At 42.8% G+C, this 20,228-nt stretch overlaps 1 protein-coding gene across 7 annotated transcripts in view; it reads left to right on the forward strand.

Annotated features, from left to right (window-relative positions):
* The window catches only part of LAMA2 (laminin subunit alpha 2), a 372,288-nt gene that overhangs the window by 267,785 nt on the left and 84,275 nt on the right, over positions 1-20,228 (forward strand). For 5 of the 7 annotated variants that reach the window (XM_081187598.1, XM_081187602.1, XM_081187599.1 and 2 more), the window contains 6 exons: positions 895-1,019; positions 5,190-5,276; positions 7,262-7,455; positions 13,184-13,326; positions 13,814-13,912; positions 19,180-19,291. In XM_081187598.1, the coding sequence (XP_081043724.1) occupies positions 895-1,019; positions 5,190-5,276; positions 7,262-7,455; positions 13,184-13,326; positions 13,814-13,912; positions 19,180-19,291 (760 nt within the window). The remainder of the gene's footprint in view (positions 1-894; positions 1,020-5,189; positions 5,277-7,261; positions 7,456-13,183; positions 13,327-13,813; positions 13,913-19,179; positions 19,292-20,228) is intronic. The other 2 variants (XM_081187601.1, XM_081187604.1) reach the window with 1 other exon arrangement.

Raw genomic sequence — 20,228 nt, forward strand, 5'->3', positions numbered from 1 at the left:
TATGTTGTGCTATATATACACCAGAGTTTGCAATGGAAAATAAAGTATGAACTACAAACACAAACAGCCAGATGCTGCAGAAACACAACTAGCCACATCTCATTGGCACATGTCTGGAATGTATTCTACATCACTTTGCCATAGTTGATACTACCAACAAGCTTGCCCCACAAGCTGTGGACCAGTTTCTAAACCTAATAGGGCCAATTCTACTGTGTGTGATGATTACAGGAAACAGTATGGACCAACTTAATAGAAGAACTTCATGTGGTTGGTAGATGTATTTCTGGGAGAGTTGGGTGAGCAGATAAATAATGTGGGGAGAAGACAAGAGTATTGTATGCTGGGATTGATTTTAAATAACTAGCCAGAACTCAAGTGATCTTCACTAGATCTCTAGAGCCAATGCAATTAGAGATGGATGACCTCACCAGAGCTCCCCTTGGATTATCTTGGAAATGATCCTAGTTCTTCAATAATAAACAAATAAATCAGAAAATCTTGGAATGTTTCCTACACCAAACCGAAACCTGGAGAATTGATCAAGCATAGGTTTTCAACTTTTTAATTCTGTCCTTATTTAATGTAATGGGGGGGGGGTTAACACTGTCCCATCAAAGAGGCAGAATTAAAGATTGCAGAGCAAAAGGGGAAGCTTGGAAGGTAACCCCCAGCTGATGACCCATGTGGTATAGGGTTCCCTTCTGTCCCCCTCTCACCTCCCCCTCACCCAACACCATTCTGCTTCACTTCATTGTAATAGAGTGAGAAACACAATGCTGGATTAAACAAACCTTAGGTCTATTCCAACCAATATGATATTATGTAATGGTGGTGATGAACAAAAATCTTTTCAAGCTGGTTCTTGAAAATTGTGGTCTCTTTGTTTCGCAGAACTGCCGTCACAACACTACTGGTGACCACTGTGACAGGTGTGCCCTTGGGTTCTATGGGATTGTTAGAGGATCGCCTAATGACTGCCGGCCTTGCGCATGCCCACTGGCTGTTTCAAGCAACAAGTAAGCCTGCGTTACAAATCTGCCTTAGCTTTAGCCTAGATCTCCCCCAGGGTTCTCCTGGGTCAGTTGTCAGTGATTAGAAAGAATGGTGCATGGAGTCACAATGAATAGTGACTGAACCACCTCTGCTGAATTGTCTTGCTTCAGAAATTGCTTCCTGGCTAATTAGCTATGTAGAAATCCATAAAGGGTGGAAAATGTAATAGTCAACGGATAATGAATGAGCATTATAAAAATTATTCTCACAAGTGAAGCTAGAACGGAGCTTTCAAGTTCAATATAATCACAAGGGAGCCATAGAGAGACTTATGCTCATATTTTGAGCTGCCATAAAAGCATTACAGTACCTCGCTCTGGGCTTTGTAATTTATCGAGTTCTTATTTAATGTTATGTTGGTTTGGGACAACTTGTGAACGATCAAATAATTTAAAGGAGATACTATCATGCTGAATCCATTTGGTAGGGTATGTTATGCTAATGACCTTTCCATCCCATTATTCTTCTGCAAATGTGACTTAAAATGTTATTAATTTTATGCTGAGAGGTCTCTTCTTTTTCTCATCGTCCTTTATGCTGTATCTGATTGTTTTATCTAAAAGACTTGTGCTATGTTGATTTCAGGCTTTAGCAATACTCAACATTTCTTTGCATCCTTTGAAGATCCTGCCTGTTCTTTAACACAATGACCAACAGTTGCATTCATGACAGAGAGCCATCAAACCTCTGGTTAAAAATCTCTAAGGAAGGAGAGTCCATCACTTTCCAAGGGAGTCTGTTCATCCTACTGTTGAACAGATCTCACCATCAGAAAGTTCTTCCTGATGTTTTCTTGGAGCTTGTTGATATGTCTCTTAAATTTTGGTGCTCAGAGCTGAACACAGTACTCCAGGTGTAGTCTGACCAAGGCAGAATTGAGTGCCATTGTGACTTCCATTGTTTTGGACACTATACTTCTGTTGATGCAGTCTAGAATAGCATTAGCTTTTTGTGCTGCTGCATCACACTGTTGACTCATGTTCAGCTTGTGGTCTACTAAGATCTTTTCCCCATGTACTACTGGCAATCCGGGTGTCCCCCATCTTAGATTTGTGCAGCTGATTCTTCCTGCCTAAATGTAGAACCTGACATTTGTCCCTTTTGAAATTCATTTTGTTAGTTTGGACCCAGTTCTCCAGTCTGTTCAGGTCATCTTGCATCTTGACTCTGTGGCATTGGCTAGCCCTCCCAGCTTGGTGTCATCTACAAATCTGATGAGCATCCCCTCAATTCCTTCAGCCAAGTCATTTATGAAAACAACAAACGTTGTGTTTATTGAGCAACAGTGAGCCCAGGACAGAACCCTTACAAGGTTATTGTAAGGACTATAAGTAGATAAGGCATGAGAAGTGCTTGAAACATGCACAATATTCTTATTAAAACCAATTTTGGTCGTAAGTCTCTATCAGTTGGAATGAAAGCATCTTAGCTAGCTAGACTGCAGATTGTTGCACGTATCTAATTGTTTATGAAGCAAGGCAGAATACTAAGCTTTGAGTATATTGCTCTTCTACTTTTGCTTCACTGCAGAGGCCACAGTACTAAGAGTCGGTAGGAGTTTAAGTCTTTAAATTTTTAACATGTTTTCCTGTTTCTCTATTCAGCATTCAGTTTTAAATGTGATGAGCTGGTGTGAGTGTAGGGGGAGGGGAATCTCGAGACTGTGACTTGCTTGGCGGGTCTGTTTTCACTGAGTTGAAAATGTGTTGGATAATGAGTTTGTGAGTAGATCAATTTGTTTACATTTTTTGCAAAGGTGTAATTTTATTACTCATTCAAGCACTATTGATTTAATGCATTATAAGCAAGTTAGAGGAGGATGCTGACTTCACTATAGCTAAGGGGAAGTTTTTGTCTGGGGCTCCAGCTGCCACAGTGGTTTTTTAGCATTGCCTCAGCAAGTGTTGCACAGGTAGTTGCAAATGTTGTGGCACCTGCTTCCGTCAATGCTTTTCCTCTTCTCCCGTTTGATGCATGTTCTACAAACCCTGGGCATATCAGCTTAACATTTCCAACAATTCCACATGCTCCTCAGGGCTTTAAAGTCTGCATGGAGGTTAAATATCATGTCACAAAATTCTTACAATAACCTTGCTTAGCCGGTAAAACAAGCGGAGTGCCAAAATGAAGTGTGGCCTATTGATTTCAATGGGGTTCCTCCCAGGAGTGGGAATTGTAGCCTTGAAACAATTAAGTGGTGAGAGCAGATTATGTAAGCATAAAGGCTGAAGCATTTGGATAGTTTTATTATTTGGGGGGCTGGGGTGGAGATGTTGAATAGTTCAATCTTAACTGCATAATTTACGCTGGTGCAAGTTACGTAAATTCCGCTGGGTTGCTAGGTCACATGACTGAGCTCCCTGAACAGTCATTTTGTGGGGCTTATGCCACCGTCAATTACACTGGCTTAACTTCTACTAGCTGAACCCCAGCTGAGCTGGGGAAAGGGGCTTAGGCTGGTTTCAGCTTAGCCGGAGGAGGGACTTCCACGGGTGTAGCCTCAGCTCAGCAGAGGAAGCTCAAAGTCCACCAAACCCAAACTGTCTCATCCTGGTCAATCTTGGGTTTAGATTGTTAATCTCCAAATAAAAACAGCATGGACTGGAATGACAACTCTGCAGCATTGCCACAGGCCTTCATTTATTAAATGATACTTTAAAAATCTGCTAAAGATCAGAACATGTATCTGAAGCACTTTTGGGGGGCATGTATCATTTTAAAAAATTGTCTAGTTGGTCACTAGCAATTTATTCATTTGCTTGCCAGCTGAGAAGCAGCCACACGTCTACTGTACAAACAGTGTATAAGAGGGTTTAAGCAGGCTAGACAGTACCATGAACTCTAAAGTATACATTAAAAACTTCAATAGAAAGTAGTAGTGTTAACCAGCATTATTCTCTCCCTAGCAGACATTCAGCATCTAAAGGCAAGGAAATTGAATTTATGAATATTATTATTCAATGACAAACCTTGACACTGGCCCCTTTGGGTCAGTTCACTCATTCAGTCTGTTGGCAGTGAACTTGAATTCCATTCAAATCCATTTAAAAAAAGAGCAGAAAACTGTAATTCATAACAAAACAATGTAATAACAGCAACAAAAGCAGATCTCTTCTCTCCTCTAGGAGCCATGCCCTTTCCCCACTAGAAAATCATGCACAAGTGTTTCCAGGAGTACAAAAACAATAACATTTACCGAAAATTGGGGTTATGTGACATCCTACCATTAATATGGGAAATTAACAGTACAATCCTGTGCATGTCTACTCAGAAGTAAATCCCATTGAGTTGAACATAACTTACTCCCAGGTAAATCATCTGCATAGAATTGTGGCCAAAAGAAATAAAATAAAAGCACATTTTTCTTTTGTAAAAATTCATGCCGTCAGACTTTTTATATGCTTATTGTTTATCAAAGAGTAGCTCTTAACATTTACTTGAAGTGCAATCTTACTTGACCACTGCTGCATTTGTAGCCTTGCTGCTTGTGTGGATCAGAACAGAAGATGAGGAGAGGCAGAAAAAAACCCTCTTCAGTGTCAGCTCCCAAGCTGGTGCAGCAAAGAGGCCCAGACTAGGGCTGTTGCTGTAATGTGATGGCAGTGGGACTGGCTTAGCATGCCGTGGCCCCTGTACTAGCTCAACCAAAGAAACACCCTGGGCAAGGGTGGTGGGGAAAGTCCCAATTATTATCAATGCAAAGATTCTGCTGGTGGAAGTGCATTGGTGCTCTCCTCACTGGTTTGGCTCTGCCTGTGACGGAGGAGGCAGATTCAGGTAGGGCTCGACAGAGGAACACTTCTGCCTCATCCATACCCAGCATGGCAGATTGGGGGTTGCGATTTTTTTGCCCATGATAATTCACATTTAAAGTCATTTTTTCCAAAGCAGACAGCATTTATGGTCAGTTTCTTTTGTTTCGGTTACCAAATGCTATATAATTTGATGAAACAGGACATTTCCCACTAAGAAAATGTACATTGTGTGATGTGACAAGTCCACATCAAAATCATCACAGGTGCATTTTTAAAATGTGGGAGGGGGGTCCAAAATCACTTGGATGCCCCTCTCTGCACCTGTCATATGTTACATGAAAGAGAGAAAACCTTGTGGTTTTGATTTTCTGCTTTAAGCTTCAGTCCATCATGCGTTGCAGAAGGCGTCAATGATTACCGATGTACTGCTTGCCCACCTGGATATGAAGGACAGTACTGTGAAAGGTAAGGAAAAGTATTGAGCACAAATTATGAAATAAAGACGTAGCAAGTAGGAAACAAACGGCAAAAGGCATGATGGACAAGCAAGCAATAAATGTGTGCTAAATTTGTCTAATCAGAAGAGGCCCATTGTAATGAGGGAATAAATTGCAACCAGGATGCGGGTGGCGCTGTGGTCTAAACCATGGAGCCTCTTGTGCTTGCTGATTGGAAGGTTGGCGGTTCGAATCCCCATGATGGGTGAGCTCCCGTTGCTCTTCCCCAGCTCCTGCCAACCTAGCAGTTCAAAAGCACGCCAGTGCAAGTAGATAAATAGGTACCACTGCAGTGGGAAGATAAATGGCACTTCTGTGCACTCTGGTACTCATCACAGTCCTCTGTGCGCCAGTTTAGTCATGCTGGCCACATGGCCCGGAAAACTGTCTGTGGACAAACACCGGCTCCCTCGGCCTGAAAGTGAGATGAGTGCCACAACCCCATAGTAACCTTTGACTGGACTTAACTGTCCAGGGGTCCTTTAACTTTACTTAACTTTTATATGTTTTATTAAATAACCGGATTCGCATTCCTAATTCTCAGATGTGGTTATAATACAATAAGCTTATCTGCTCCCTTGTGACTCTGTGTGTACCATAGAATCAGAGCAGACTGCAGAAAGGTCAGCTGGGCAGCACTTTGGGGTCCTTTATGGGCTGGCAGCAGAGTGCAGCCCCTCCTCACTAGTATGGGGAACCAAAGCAGAAGCTCCAGTACTTCGTGGAAAACAAGGGAGGAGCTGTGAAAGAAAAGCAGGGCCAGGAAAGTGTTACTGAACTCACCCTTGGTTGGCAGAGGGTTGCAGGTAGGACAGAGTAGATGGCCTTCATTCAGGCAGTGAAAAGGCAGGAGAGCAGAAGGTGACCAGCAAGACCTGTATGTTGCTGCTCCTACCAGTGAACAAGGAAGCGTTGTGTCAAACAAGGTGGAGCCAGCAAGACTTGAATAGTGCTCTGCTCTTCATCTTCTGAGTTTCCATCATCTCTTGAAAGATTATTGACAGGTGGTTTTCTGCCACGGTGAGACTGTCTGCCTACGCTTTGCCTTCCTATATCTGATAGAAGTAACTGTTTTTCTCCATAGCTGACTGAAAGTCTTACCAGGCTCCTACCTCTCTTTCTGTCAGTTGCCATCCCTTTGTTGAATTTCTGTGATGCAGAATGACTGCAGTGGGCTAGGTTGGATCTTGTTATTGGTAACCCTGGAGATGCCTCCGGATTGTTATGACTTTGCTATTCTTAGGAAGGGCACTTGGGGATTATATGGGGATTGAACAGAACCAGCTAGTGACCTGCTATATCTCCAAGCTATTGGGACCTGTTGCTTCACATGCTGAAGCATTTGATTATTAGAACATGCTAGAACTCCAAGATGAAAAAGTTACTGGGTATTAGTTGCAGGCCTCAAGTAGACTGTGTGGGAGCAAGCCTCCTTTGTAAGCTTATATTGAATAAAATCTCAGTGCAGCCTCTTTTTTCACTGTCAGATTAGCATTCCAAAAGCCATCTTTGTTCATTTGTATAATCACATTACTGCATAGCAGTTTGATGGAGGTGTCTGCAATAAAGCTAAATGTTTAACATGATCTTAAGTAGAAAGATAGGACGATATCGACAGAATGAAATTCACTGAAGACAAGAGTTGCTCATAGGAAGAACGAAAAAAGGAGATATGTGTTGAAAGAAAGTGCTTTGCTCACTTACGCCCCCCCCCCTTGCCAATGGCAGCCACCCCCTCCCTTTTATACTTTGTCAAAGCCACCCATCACCTGCCTGTTCTACCTCACAAGAACCACACCTCCCTCCAGAACTTGCAAAAAAAACCCCTCTCCCTGGACCTTGCCAAACCTCTCTCTCTTTCTAGATATATATATATATATTCCTCCACAGAAACTCATTTACCCCAACTTCATAAAACTAATTTAGTTTTTATTGTATTTTTGCAACTTGTAGATGTTCACCTGGATACACTGGGAACCCAAGAATTCCTGGTGGATCTTGCCAAGAATGTGAGTGCCATCCATATGGTTCTCTGCCTGTTCCCTGTGATCCTATCACTGGACAGTGCACGTGCAAACCTGGATCTACTGGCTGGAAATGTGCAGGATGTGAACCCCGGCATGCTCGAGAAGGCATAGCATGTGTTTGTATGTATATTAACAGTACTTCTGGATTTGGGGTGGCTTGTTTTGCTTTTCAGAACGTGAATCGTGTTTTTTCAGAATTTCACTGAGAATAGGCGCTGCCCCTCCAATATACCTAGAATCATGTCCTTTCTCTATCTTCCATGTCTTGAATTGCTGGTATTGGTGAGACCCAAACACAGAGAGTGGAAAACAGTTCTGATCACACATGGGGAGGGAACAATAATGTCTGGCAGCAGGCTCTTGTGCTTTACAGGGTGCCACTCTGGAAGCTCCTTTGGCCTCTAGGGTGGAGTAAATAGGGAGGTAGTTACTATTTGAAGGAAGGAGCTTAAAAGCTTCATGTATATGATCAGAAGATCACACTGGGTTGAACATGGAGCTGCCTTATATCAAAGCTGACAGTTAGACTAGCAGCACCTCTCCAGAATTTCACAAGGGGATCCATCCCAGTCCTATTGGAGTTTGAACCTGGGTCCATTTGCATGCAAATATGTGGTCAGCTGCTGAGAAATGTGCTTTCCCCTTGTTTGAATCTCATCCAGCGGAAGGAGTAAGATGGATTTTCAAACCCCACAAAAATATACTTTTTAAAGCTTCTATCATGGTTTTCACAGATCCTTTGACAGATTATATGGGATTTATTTAATTTTTATGTACCCTCCTAAATATTGATCAACTCTGTCATTTTCTGATTAATATTTTCTTGGAACGTTGCCTTCTCCAGCTCCCCTAGTCATGGTGGTTCACACATGCCTAATAAAACACAGAGCTGGGTGAAGGAGTACAAGATGTTGAAGGCTGTACACTTTGATAAAAGTATAAAAATAACTACCATTTCAGCGCTGACAGCACTGATAGATTTCTCCAACATCGCTCTTCTGTGTAGATTGCCTTCTCTTTTATTATTGCTTGAATTCTGGTCACTGTGAAATTGATCCTGTATTTCTGCTTTCTGTCCTCAGCATGTGACCAATTTACTCTGATTAGCTACACTTAAGCCTATCAAAATGATAATCAAAAATTACATTGCAGAATCTGCTTTTGGATGGTTAGTCCATTCCCGTCAAAGACAAGGACAGTCACAGGTGAAACGTGAATGCAAAAATAGAAAATTGCAATTGAATAAGGACTCATCTGTGATGTTTGCTTAATGTGTTGCTAAAAACACTGGGAACAATTCTGAAGAAGTTAAAACAACGCCTGCTTGGACAGTTAAACCATCACACTATTAGAATAATGTGAGAAGAGGGCAAGGACCTGCTGATCCTGCTTCCTCTATCACCTCCCCATTGTCCCACCATCCTCCACACATTGGAGGAGAAGGTCTGGCCTGCTGCAATTCTAAAGCACTGTGTGGCTTAGAACCCTGTTTGTGCAGGTACAGCAGGCTTCCTACTTTGTCCTCCAGGCAACAATGGGGGTGGCACTTAATTTTCATGGTTGGCAACGTAATTTGCCAAGCATAGAGTTGGCAAAGCTGCTTTCTGCAGGGTTCAACTAAGCCAGGCATAGGCAAACTCCAGCCCTCCAGATGTTTGGGACTACATTTCCCATCACCCCTAGCTAACAGGACCAGTGGTCAGGGAATGATGGGAATTGTAGTCCCAGACATCTGGAGGACCAGAGTTTGCCTATGCCTGAAGTAAGCATTTGAATCCCCCACAGGTAACTCAGTCACACAGCCAATCCACTGGTCCTGAACTCACTGCTTGTCAGCTGATGGGCAGTGACTGCACCCTACTTCCTGCAAGGGTCAGCTGCACGGTCAAATTTCCTGTGGAGAACTTGGTTTGCAGCCTGTCAAGCCGTATCTGTATCTACCCCCCACTTGATAGGGTGTCAGATGTGGGCAGATGAGTGTGTTTTTTGGGAAACAACCTCGCAAGCCAAATTGGGACCCATTTCAGGCCATTCCATTTGGCTGGTGGGCCAGAGGTTCCCAACCCAGCTTAGAAGGTGACCCACTCTCTGAATTCAGTTAGCGTTCAGATGGCAAGGGCTTGCTAAGCAAGCAGTGAGAGGCAGCTTTCTGCCATGATTGAGGATTCTGGCCTTGGAGAACACTTTTCTTTTGAAAATGACTGATGAGCTGGGCAAGAGAGAGGGCAGTATCCATCTTAAGTGCATTTGCTGGTGCAAGGCCTTCTGGTTACACAACAGAACTACCCCTCTCCCCACAAACACTCCCAAAATCTGTTACGGAGGCTTTGAGGGGAAATCCATAACAGCTTCAGGCAGGAGGCATGGGGAGAGAAGAGGGAGCAGAACTTCCATTATGCAACCAAAAGTCCTTGCATTAGGACAAGTGTGGGGATCCTTTGGCTGCCCAGAAGTTGCTGAACTACAACTCCCAACAGCCCCAGCAAGCATGGCCAATGGCCAGGGATGGTTGGAAGTATAGTTCACCAACATCTGGAGGGCCAAAACTTTTCTATACCTGTGCTATGGGAAGCAATTCATTAGATAATGCACATAAGATTTAGTTTTCTTTGCAAGCAGTTTTTTCTTTAAAAAAAGAGACTTCCTTGTTTTAACAAACATGCTTTCTTATGAGGCATTTCACATTTAAGGCAACTCTGAGATGTGCTGTATTTGGTAAGTGAAGCAGATTTGTGAGGAAAAGCTGGTGCTTGCTGCTAACTCTTTACTGAAACATTGCATGATTTTTTTTTTGTCTTTCATGTGTGCACAGCAGTAATGATCTGGACATAATGCTGCATTTTCTAATAGTGAACACAAATTTATACTGACAGTTTTATATATTAAACCATAGAAATATTTAGTCATGTATAAATTATGTAATTAGAGCCTTGAAACGTTTTCAGTACGTTCCAGGCTGCATATTGGAGTAACATTACTCTGTCTCTTTTACTAAATTGTGGAACTTGCTACATCTTCTCTTTTCAACCCAATTATCTAGCAAGAGGTGTTAATGCATGATGAATGTTCAGTGTGCACGTTATAGGCAACAGTTGCTTGTTCATTCTGAATATTTTCATGTCTTTATAAGCCATTCAGGATTTGTTTTTTGTTTTGTTTTTCCTATCATGCTGAATTAAGTTGGTTTTCATTTGCATCCCATTTTGCTATATTTATTGCCAGCTATTTCAAGGTTAACTAGGAAAGGGTTACTTAAACAAAAGAGTATACATCAGTGTTAAGTAGGGAAATCTGTTAGTATGCAGCTTTCTGTTGGTCCAGCACAACAAAGTATTTTTATTTTTATTTTTAGGATTCTAGGTCTTTCAAATAAAACGGTATTCTACTATTTATTTGATTTATAGTTTCTGAATGCCTGCCTGACAGATCTGTCTGACTCCTTGACCAACTAGAATAGATGTTGGTATATAAAACACAGAGCCCAGTGTTAAAACTATATGTTATTTATGGAAATGTGCTTTCTCTTTGTGTTCCATACGCAAGCACACAAATGAGAGACTTGCACCACTAATAGGTTTTTCTGATGTGCATGCATAAAGTAGAAAATATTGCCCCCTTACTCAAGCAATTATAGTGCACTTCAGTTCAAGCAACAAATTAGTGGGAGGACTATATGGAGTGGAAAGGAGAAAGAACTTAGTGAGGAAAGGAAGGAGCTGAAAATAACATCTCCGTGCTTCCTTGTGCAGCTTGACAGTTGCCTTCTCATTGCACTAAATCAATTTGTCTCCCATCCAATGATTTTCCTTGCTGTTGTTTCTACTTCTGCAGCTAAACAGGAGCTTTTAGTTCCATGCTGGCTGAAGCAGCACCATAGCTGCTTATATGAGAAAGAGTTGACATGAATTTGACTGAATGCCAAAAAAAGTATAGGAAGGGATAAAATTTGTGCATAGCCCCCCATCCTGCTCAGTATGGTAGTAGAAGTAATATATTACTTATACCCCAACCATCTGTCTGGGTTGCCCCAGCCACTCTGGACGACTTCCAACCTAATAGAAAGACAGCAAAACTTCAAACATTAAAAAATTACCAATACAGGGATAACTTCAGCTGTCTTGGCAGGGGTGGGGGGAGTACAGTTTTGCGTTTTTATATACACATTTAAACAGGGGCTCCAAAAACTACTCTGCTCCCAAGTCATTTCAAAGAGGCTCCACAATGGAGTCCTGTGGTTAACTCTTGGCAGCCCTTGACTGGTCATAATGATTGAGTTTTGGAGAAAAGACTGGAGGGAAGATTATCATCTGTGGTTAATGTCTTGAGTAAGGGCTCTAGAATAATCCCAGTTAGTGGTTGTGGGTGTACCATTATTTAAACACAATCCTTAATCATCTGTACAGTGGTACCTCGGGTTTCATACGCTTCAGGTTACATACGCTTCAGGTTACAGACTCCGCTAATCCAGAAATAGTACCTTGGGTTAAGAACTTTGCTTCAGGATGAGAACAGAAATCATGTTCCGGCGGCGCGGCGGCAGCAGGAGGCCCCATTAGCTAAAGTGGTGCTTCAGGTTAAGAAGAGTTTCAGGTTAAGAACGGACCTCTGGAATGAATTAAGTACTTAACCCGAGGTACCACTGTACTGGGAAGGTCTGTGGTTCTGCAGCCCTTCTATGCAACCCATGTGTTGCAAACACGAGCAAGCCCTTAATTCTACCGATGACAAAAGGGCAAATTGTTTTACATGCATACATTCTGCTTTAAAAATTTGAATTAAGGTAATTTTAGATTGTCTAGATTAATTTTCCTATGGCAGAGACTTTTATTATTAGTCTCCTTAATGAGAACATTATGATGTCTCATGCATGATTGCATTATTCACCTGCTCTTGATTCTCAAGTTTATTTCCCTCCTTATTCTTCACTTCCAAGGTCTTACCATTCTGCTTTAATTTCCCAGTGTGTTTTGTACTTCTCCATTTCTACCACCTTGAGCCCACCAGTCTCCTGCTCTCTTACCATTTTTTACACCATGCTCCCTGGTTATCCTTATCCCTGGAATGGTCTCATTGGCATAAGTTTGTCCCTCTCACAGTTTCCCCACCCCACCCCAATGCTGTACCCCTACTGTAGTGCTGCCTTCTGACATCCATGCATTGTGTGTGGTAGTCTGCAAAGGATCCATACATACACTTGCAGTTTGGGTGCCTGCACAACTGGGTGTCCCAGCCATGTTTATATACAATCCCAGGAAAACTGTGAGTGCCCTACATGCAAGTAATGTGTGAACAGGACTTCCCTTTTCCCTTTAGGTCCCAACTCAAAAGTCCCATTTCTTTTATGAAGCCACACTACTGGCATTAGTCCCAATCAACAATTGAATTTAGCCATTGTGAATTAAATGAATTTGCTTGCATTCATCCTTGTTGCCCATGCCTATTCCCACCCATCCCCATGTTATCTCTTCCCTCTCTCCATCCAAATTGAGATTATAAGCTCCTCTGGACTGTGACCTGTGGTTTGCTTTTGTGACTTTATAAAATGCACTATATACTGAATTCCCCCTATACAAAAAAAGCAATAGCTGAAAACACATTGTAAATCACAAAGCCCTGTTTTCAAGTTGTTGACAATTAGATATCCCATTTTATCCCATCTGCTGCTCACATCTTTGTTTCCCTTCCTTTTATTGCACCATGGGTTTTTAAGGCGCCATTTATTGGAGTTTAGTGGCCTTATATTTTGGAGAACTTTATGGGCACTGTAAAATATTTCTGAGTTGAAATACCAAGCATCTGCCTCAAATATTTAGCAAGAATAAATATTCTTTACTGTCCTTTCCCACAGTTTGTGATGACGAGTGCACTGGAGTCCTGCTTCGTGACTTAGAATCTCTAAACCAGATGGCTTTGAGTGTCAATCTCAGTGGCCCGCTACACCCTCCATATAAAATGCTTTATTCGTTTGAAAATACGACCCAGGAATTAAAGGTATTCTCAAAACCATCACCAGCTTTAGATTTCACATCTGGATAGAGAGGCCAGCACACATGTTTTTGTTGGCATGTGAGATTATGTTTAGATCAGGATGGGTGGGTGGTGTATTAATGGTTTGATTACTTAGTTTAAGCATGCCACAGTGGTTAAATAGCTATTACAATAAATTATTGGGAGGATTAATAAGTAGAAGATGCTATAGTAATTCATGTTTCTTCTCTTGGACGGAAGGAAACAAAATGCCATGAAATGTGTGCCGTTAATGTCACAAAATGACTCTTAACATTTGATAAAGAAAAGCCACATTACATGTTTATCAGTGCAGTGTCTACTCAGACCCATGCATATACTGCTTGCCCTCTTTTATGAACATGCTTTATGTGTCAGCAGCGGCAATAATTAAGGTCAACAGAGCAGCTTCATTCAGCAATGCGTTATTTCTGAAATCCATAATGTAAAATGTTTGACTTTATTTCCTCAGCATTTACTGTCACCTCAGCGAGCACCAGAGAGACTCCTTCAGGTGGCAAAGAAGAACTTGGATACTCTTGTGACAGAGATGGATGAGCTTTTGACAAGGGTGAGCCCAGAGGGTAAAGGGTTAGATCCCCATTTCATTTTTAAGAAAAGTGTTTCAGGACACATTCTTATGTTACTGGAGCCACTTCCCAAGGACCCCATCTCATGTTGTTATGCACAGGGCCGTCTTTAGCATATGCACCGCCGGGGTGCAAAGATCCGCCCAGCGCCCCCAAATTTAGTTTAGCCCCCAAATTAACTTTTATTATGCTTATGTCACTATTATCATTTGATAAATGGCGCTCACGCCTGCGCAGCTCCAAAAGGAGTTTTTTGTGTGTGTGTGTTTTTGTTTAAAACCAGCTTTTCTAAAGAAGGCAAAGAACACATTAGGAGTCAGTGTAAAGACTCCACACATATGAGGTGTCTGAAAGATGAGACAGGCGGGCATTGTGCACATGTGTGGGAGAGCCATCTCGGGCAGCCTTTCGTTGTGGGAGCAACCTTCTTTCTAGAGGAGCTGGGAGGGCCCTTGCAAGTGCATATATACAAGTTCTTCTTCCGGAGCCTGTGCACACTCCCATCGCTAGACAGGCACGTTCTCTTTCTGTCTGTCTCTCCCTCTTTCTTGTCACTCCCCCTCCTCCCAGCTTTGGTGAGCAAGACTTTCCAGAGTGCTCTCCCTGCAGCAGCATTAGCAGGCAGGTGGCGCGAGATCAGTCGTGTCAAAGGTTTCGCTGACCCCGCTGCCGCATAGCAGCTCAATAAAATACACTTAGGCGACTTCAGCGGCAGGCGCCTGGCACCCCCCAGAATTCTGCACCCGGGTGCCCCACACCCCTTGCAACCCCAGGTAAAGACGGCCCTGGTTATGCCAATGTCTGTATGCAGGGTGTTCTAAAGCTTCAAGTGTTCTAAAGCCCCATACAAGCAGCATCATGTGAAATGAGTGGGTGCAAATGCCCCAAGCTCTACCTCTGTTGTTGCCAGGGTCACCCTCCATGGCTTGAAGGGTGAACTTCTCAAACGTGGAGCCCCCTGTTCTTATGGAGGCTCTCCTTGCTGTTTAGAACTCTGATTGCCTCGGTTCTCCACCACACAATGCTATTCGAGTGAGAGGTTTTAATGCCTGAAGAGGGCTAGGAAGTCATGTGGTATGGGTGGTAATAGGGATACTTCACACACTGCTCTCAAGGAGAATGTGACACAGTTGGTGTAAGAATGGTGTTCAAATGATTCTTTGGTTGATTAAGAAATGAAGCCTCTGCTATTTGTCATGCTATTTGGGATGCGGGTGGCGCTGTGGGTTAAACCACAGAGCCTAGGGCTTACCGATCAGAAGGTCGGTGGTTCAAATCCCCGCAACGGGGTGAGCTCCCTTTGCTCGGTCCCAGCTCCTGCCCACCTAGCAGTTCAAAAGCACATCAAAGTGCAAGTAGATAAATAGGTACCGCTCTGGCGGGGAGGTAAACGGTGTTTCCGTGTGCTGCTCTGGTTCGCCAGAAACGGCTTAATCATGCTGGCCACATGACCCGGAAGCTGTACGCCGGCTCCCTCGGCCAATAAAGCGAGATGAGCGCCGCAACCCCAGAGTCGGTCACGACTGGACCTAATGGTCAGGGGTCCCTTTACCTTTACCTTTATTTGTCAATATCAAGATGTGTTTTGCTCTGGTGCTACGATTAGACACACAGGTGGCCCAAGACATTTTCACGCCTGAAGCAAGATGCCATGCTGCTGCCCCCACCATGTGGGGTAGGGACGTAAAGCTGTGCAAGGGCTTCGCCCTCAAGCAAAAGCCATTGCAAAGCCTTGCTGCCTAGCACAAGGGTGGGGCAAACTCTGCAAGGGCTTCTTCTTGGCAAGAGGGGACGCGTTCCACAGAGCTTTGCCACCGGTCACTCTCCACTCCTAGGGCCAAATGGGCCAAACAAATACTCTGAGAGCCTCACATAGTCCATCAAGGAAAGTAGAATTAAAAATAGAGAGCAATGGGAAGGGGTGTCCATTCCAGATCAGAACTCTGGCTTGGGAGTGGAGCTTCCATTCTTTGTTCTTTCTGTGGTCCTGTCCTGGATCAGGCCCTGTGAATTTAAGTGGCCCAGGTTTAAGTACAAAGGAGTTAGACAGTGACCTTGGTTTATTTCAACAGCTAATTAGACACCATCTCAGCTGCTTTCTCATTCTGCCTGAGGGTTATCTAAGTGTACGTTGAAAGCTTATTTTCTACCATAATAGAGGCTGGTCAACCTTTTTTTGACAAGTATCAGCTGTTTTGTACCTGTGTCCTACACCATGCAATTGTGTCAATAGCCAGAAAAATAGAATGAATAGAATGTGATTTGTCACAAAGTAACACTGTTATTTTCTGCCAAGGGCTGCTTTTATAAAGCCCTGGAAGGAAGATACAGGCAAGGCTTCGTTTCGCTTTTACTTCAGTTTGTCTTTTTTTATATTTGTGCTAGCATTTGTCTGACCTGTGGAAATAAAATAAAAACACTTTTGTTTATTCCAGTTTGTAATCCAACAGAGGCACAGCCAGACAGAGAAAATCGTGTATTCAAATCAAATCTCAGTTATGACTTAGAGCCTATCAAGCAACCTTCATTTAGAAGAGATGAGGGAGAAATCTTGTTATTAAAAACGCCTTTATTTTGTAGGCGGTAAAGTTCTCTTGAGATGACACCTCTCTTATTTGTTATTCCTTTTATTAGTAAAGACTCCAAACTGTGCAGAAATTGGAATTTCATTAGTCAATCAGGTAGTAAGAATTTATATTAATATAAAGTGTGCCACCTAGTGGTGAAGTAGCCTAGGTCTTATTTCAACCGTGATTTGGTTTAGGTGCTTGTTTGAACAACGGGAGAAGAACCTGGGAGGGAGGTGAATGATTTAAATTGGAGGTTCAACATTTTATATATATAAAAAATAAAAATTGTATCCTTGATGCTGGGAGATAAAAATCCCACTTTGTAAGTAAACACTGCTTGATATAACACACTGTATTTTAGAGAAAATGAGTGAATGTCTGTTCCCTATCAGAAACTGGGAATAGCAGGTCTTCGGCACTATGCCTCTCTCAAATCCATAAGATGCTGATGGTTCAAATCAATAAACCCCCTGTTTGTTGAACACAGAATCTCAGTGAACCAGTCAAGCACTCTCTGCAGGGGTATAGTTACCAGGGATAGATCTTTTAACTGTTAGATCATGGGTTGGCAAACTAAGGCCCCCAGGCTGGATCAGGCCCACCTGGGTCCTAAATCCGGCCCACACCACGAAGCCAGAACCCACCGCGAAGCCGAGACTCCCGGCGATGGCGATGGGAGAAAGCGGTCGAGCGGCGGTGGCTCTGCCAATCAAACGCCGTGCCTGGTTTACCTCAGCGGCATTTGATTGGCAAAGATGTCCCCCGCACCGCGCTGAGGTAAATCAGGCGTGGCATTTGATTGGCAGAGCCACCACTGCTGGGCCTCTTCCTCCCGCCGCCGCTGCCCTGGTGCTCCTGTGGGCCAGAGAGCAGAGTGGATGAGCTCGCTCTGCCAACCCGTTTCACGAGAAGCGGCGGCGGCAGCAGCCCCTGGGAGGGCCTTCTTTCTCTAGGCAGGGAGAAAGCCCGTTTCACACCACCTACTGCCAGCCTTTCAGTGAATGAGGCAGGTGGCAAACCAAGAAGGCAGCTGGGGCTGGGGCTGGAGGAGGACTACTTGCCCCCCTCGCAGTGTGCATAGGGATTCGGTTTTTTAAATAAAAACATAGTTAGTCCAGCCCTCCACAAGGTCTGAGGGAAAGTGGACCGGCCCCCTGTGGAAAAAGTTTGCTGACCCCTGTGTTAGATGGTCAGGCGAAGAAGCAGAATAAGCGTGAGGAGGAGGAAGCAGCATCAGATATGCATGTTCCACGTCTTGCCTCCATCTTACAAAAAAAAAAAAAGCTGTCAAGTACGCAGTTTTTATATTATTTCCCCCAACTATCAGCCTTCAGTTGCTCAACCCTCAATCCTTCTCCTTTCAAATTCTTGTAATCTTGACCCCAAGTTGTCAGCACATGGTCAGAGAGAAGTTAGCCCTGTAACACTGGTGAAAACTATACTGTTTAGACAGAACCTCTGTAACACGAGTTTTCTTTGTTAACCTGTCAGTAGATATTGATGTTTTATTAATAATTTTTATGTGGATTTTATTCTCATGTTTTGTACTCTGCCTTGAAATATTTGGGAGGTGGATTATGGTTACATCAATAAATAAACACGTGTTGATCTAGGGTCTTCCTCTGGACTGAAATTGCACTTGCAGGGACCAGGCTGGTGCTGTCCCTTATAGTTCTGAGGAGGTTAGGTATTGTAGGCCTTGATGTGCATGTTCAGCCAGTTGTGTTCTGTAACACAGAAATAACAAACTTCATGAGGTAGCTAGCATTTTCCGTTGCTTCTTTTCTGGTAGCAGTGTGTTCTTTTCTAAGCTAAGCATTGATTCCTCCCTCACAGCACTTAGAATGGATACATAGATTTAATGTTGAAGGCATTAAAGACTTTGAGAAAACTAAAGGTACAAAAGTAGAAATGCAGTCTATAAGCAAAAGGTAGAGTTTATTCTTTGGCACTTGTCTGGAGGCATCAAAGTTCTCTTATAAAAGAAGACGACACATGAGTATATGCATACATTATATTCCTTGATGTGGAAAGAACTTACATGAATGAATAGTTCACAAAAACATAGGGTTGCATCCAGTGTTTAACATGGCCCTTCAAAATCAATGGGCATGACTAACTTGGGTCCATTAATGTCAATGGGTCTGCTTTGAATAGAACGTAGTTGGATGTAACCCACACTCAACTTATTAAAAAGCGTAACAAGGATGTAAACTGACTGTGAAGTATCCATTGCAAGAATGATCTGGAGTGTAACTTTAGTGTTCTGTAAGTTACACTGAAATCAATAGGGCTGAAGTGGCTAATAAAACACTAAAACCTTCATGGTTTCAATAGACTTCAGTACTTTCGCCATGGATGGAGCCTGACGTGTGCTAAGAATGATAGTTTGTGAACGAAGTCAAAGAAAAAGAATGTCATCTGGGATCTCTTTGTGTCCTGTTCCAGTATGTGTTCTAAGAACCCAGAATAAAGCCTCGGATGCCTCTTTAATGGTAGAAGGGAGTAATAAAATGTAATTGTGTACTTGGGAAGACTGTGTGTCACTTCCAGTATATCTGATCAATAATTCATTGATTGCCTTTTGCTTGAGGTAAAGTTTCCAAGTAGATTCAGACAGATGGAGTATCTTCTTGTCATGTTCATTAATTACACGTTTCTTTAATCTGTATCGCCAGGCGACCAAGGTGACAGCAGATGGGGAGCAAACTGGGCAGCACGCTCAGGCAACTAATGAGAGAGCGAAGATGCTTGGACAGTTCATCAAGGGCACCCTCCAGGCAGCAGAAGGTATCAGAGAAGGGGGAGGCAGGCAGGCAGTGCCAATAGCCTCTTGAGAAATGTAAAGCATCATGTGTTGGGACTAAGAACACGAAAGCACTGAAAAAGAGTACATGAGCCGAAAGAAATCAATCGATTAAAATGCTGGACTTCAAATCTGTTAAATGAAAAAAACCTATATAGCCAAATAATTGCAGACTTCCTGCAATCTAAGGGGTACTGTTTGCTACAACTGTTGGCAGATTGGCAATTAAAAGCACAGAGCAGCAGAAAAATTGAACATTCTCCTTCAGGGATGTTCAGGTTCTTGAAGAATAGCTATTATGATTAAATAACTAATGGGGAACTTCTGTTTTGCTGTTGTTTATTTTGAAGGCAGTAAAAATTAGATTTGGGAGGAGAAGGAGCTGGGGAAAGTCCTCTGTTGCTTTAGCATTCTGTGTGGTGCATTAACGGCACATTTTTAATTTCTCAAAATGGCTTTAAAAATGCATTACTACTTACTGTTAATGAACATCTGCTATTTAGCATTTGCAGATGACAGCTAGCCATACGTATGCCCTGGGACTTAGGCATTATGCCCCTGCAAGGAGCATGATTTTCTGAACTTTAAAGTACAGTTGAGAGCCATAACTAAAGGTATCAAGTCATTTTGGGTGGGGGCTTGAAAATAAGAGAACACCGTGCATAAGTAATAAACAACCACATTATTGTAAACTTGGTACAGCACAGTCATTGTTTGAATTTAGATTTCATAGTCTGGCCTCCGTTGTTCTCTTCCTTCATGTTCCTAGTTGATCTTTTATTTTCCAGCTAAAGTAATCAGAACTGCCTGCAATTTTCACTACTCCAATCCACCTATGTGCCTGCTCAGCAGCTATAGCTGCACAACTAAATCCATAGCCAATAACCTATTGGCTGTTCAGTGGCATAGGGAGAATACAAG

This window comes from Podarcis bocagei (genome assembly GCF_964188305.1).
Source record: "Podarcis bocagei genome assembly, chromosome: 3".
NCBI lineage: Eukaryota > Metazoa > Chordata > Lepidosauria > Squamata > Lacertidae > Podarcis > Podarcis bocagei.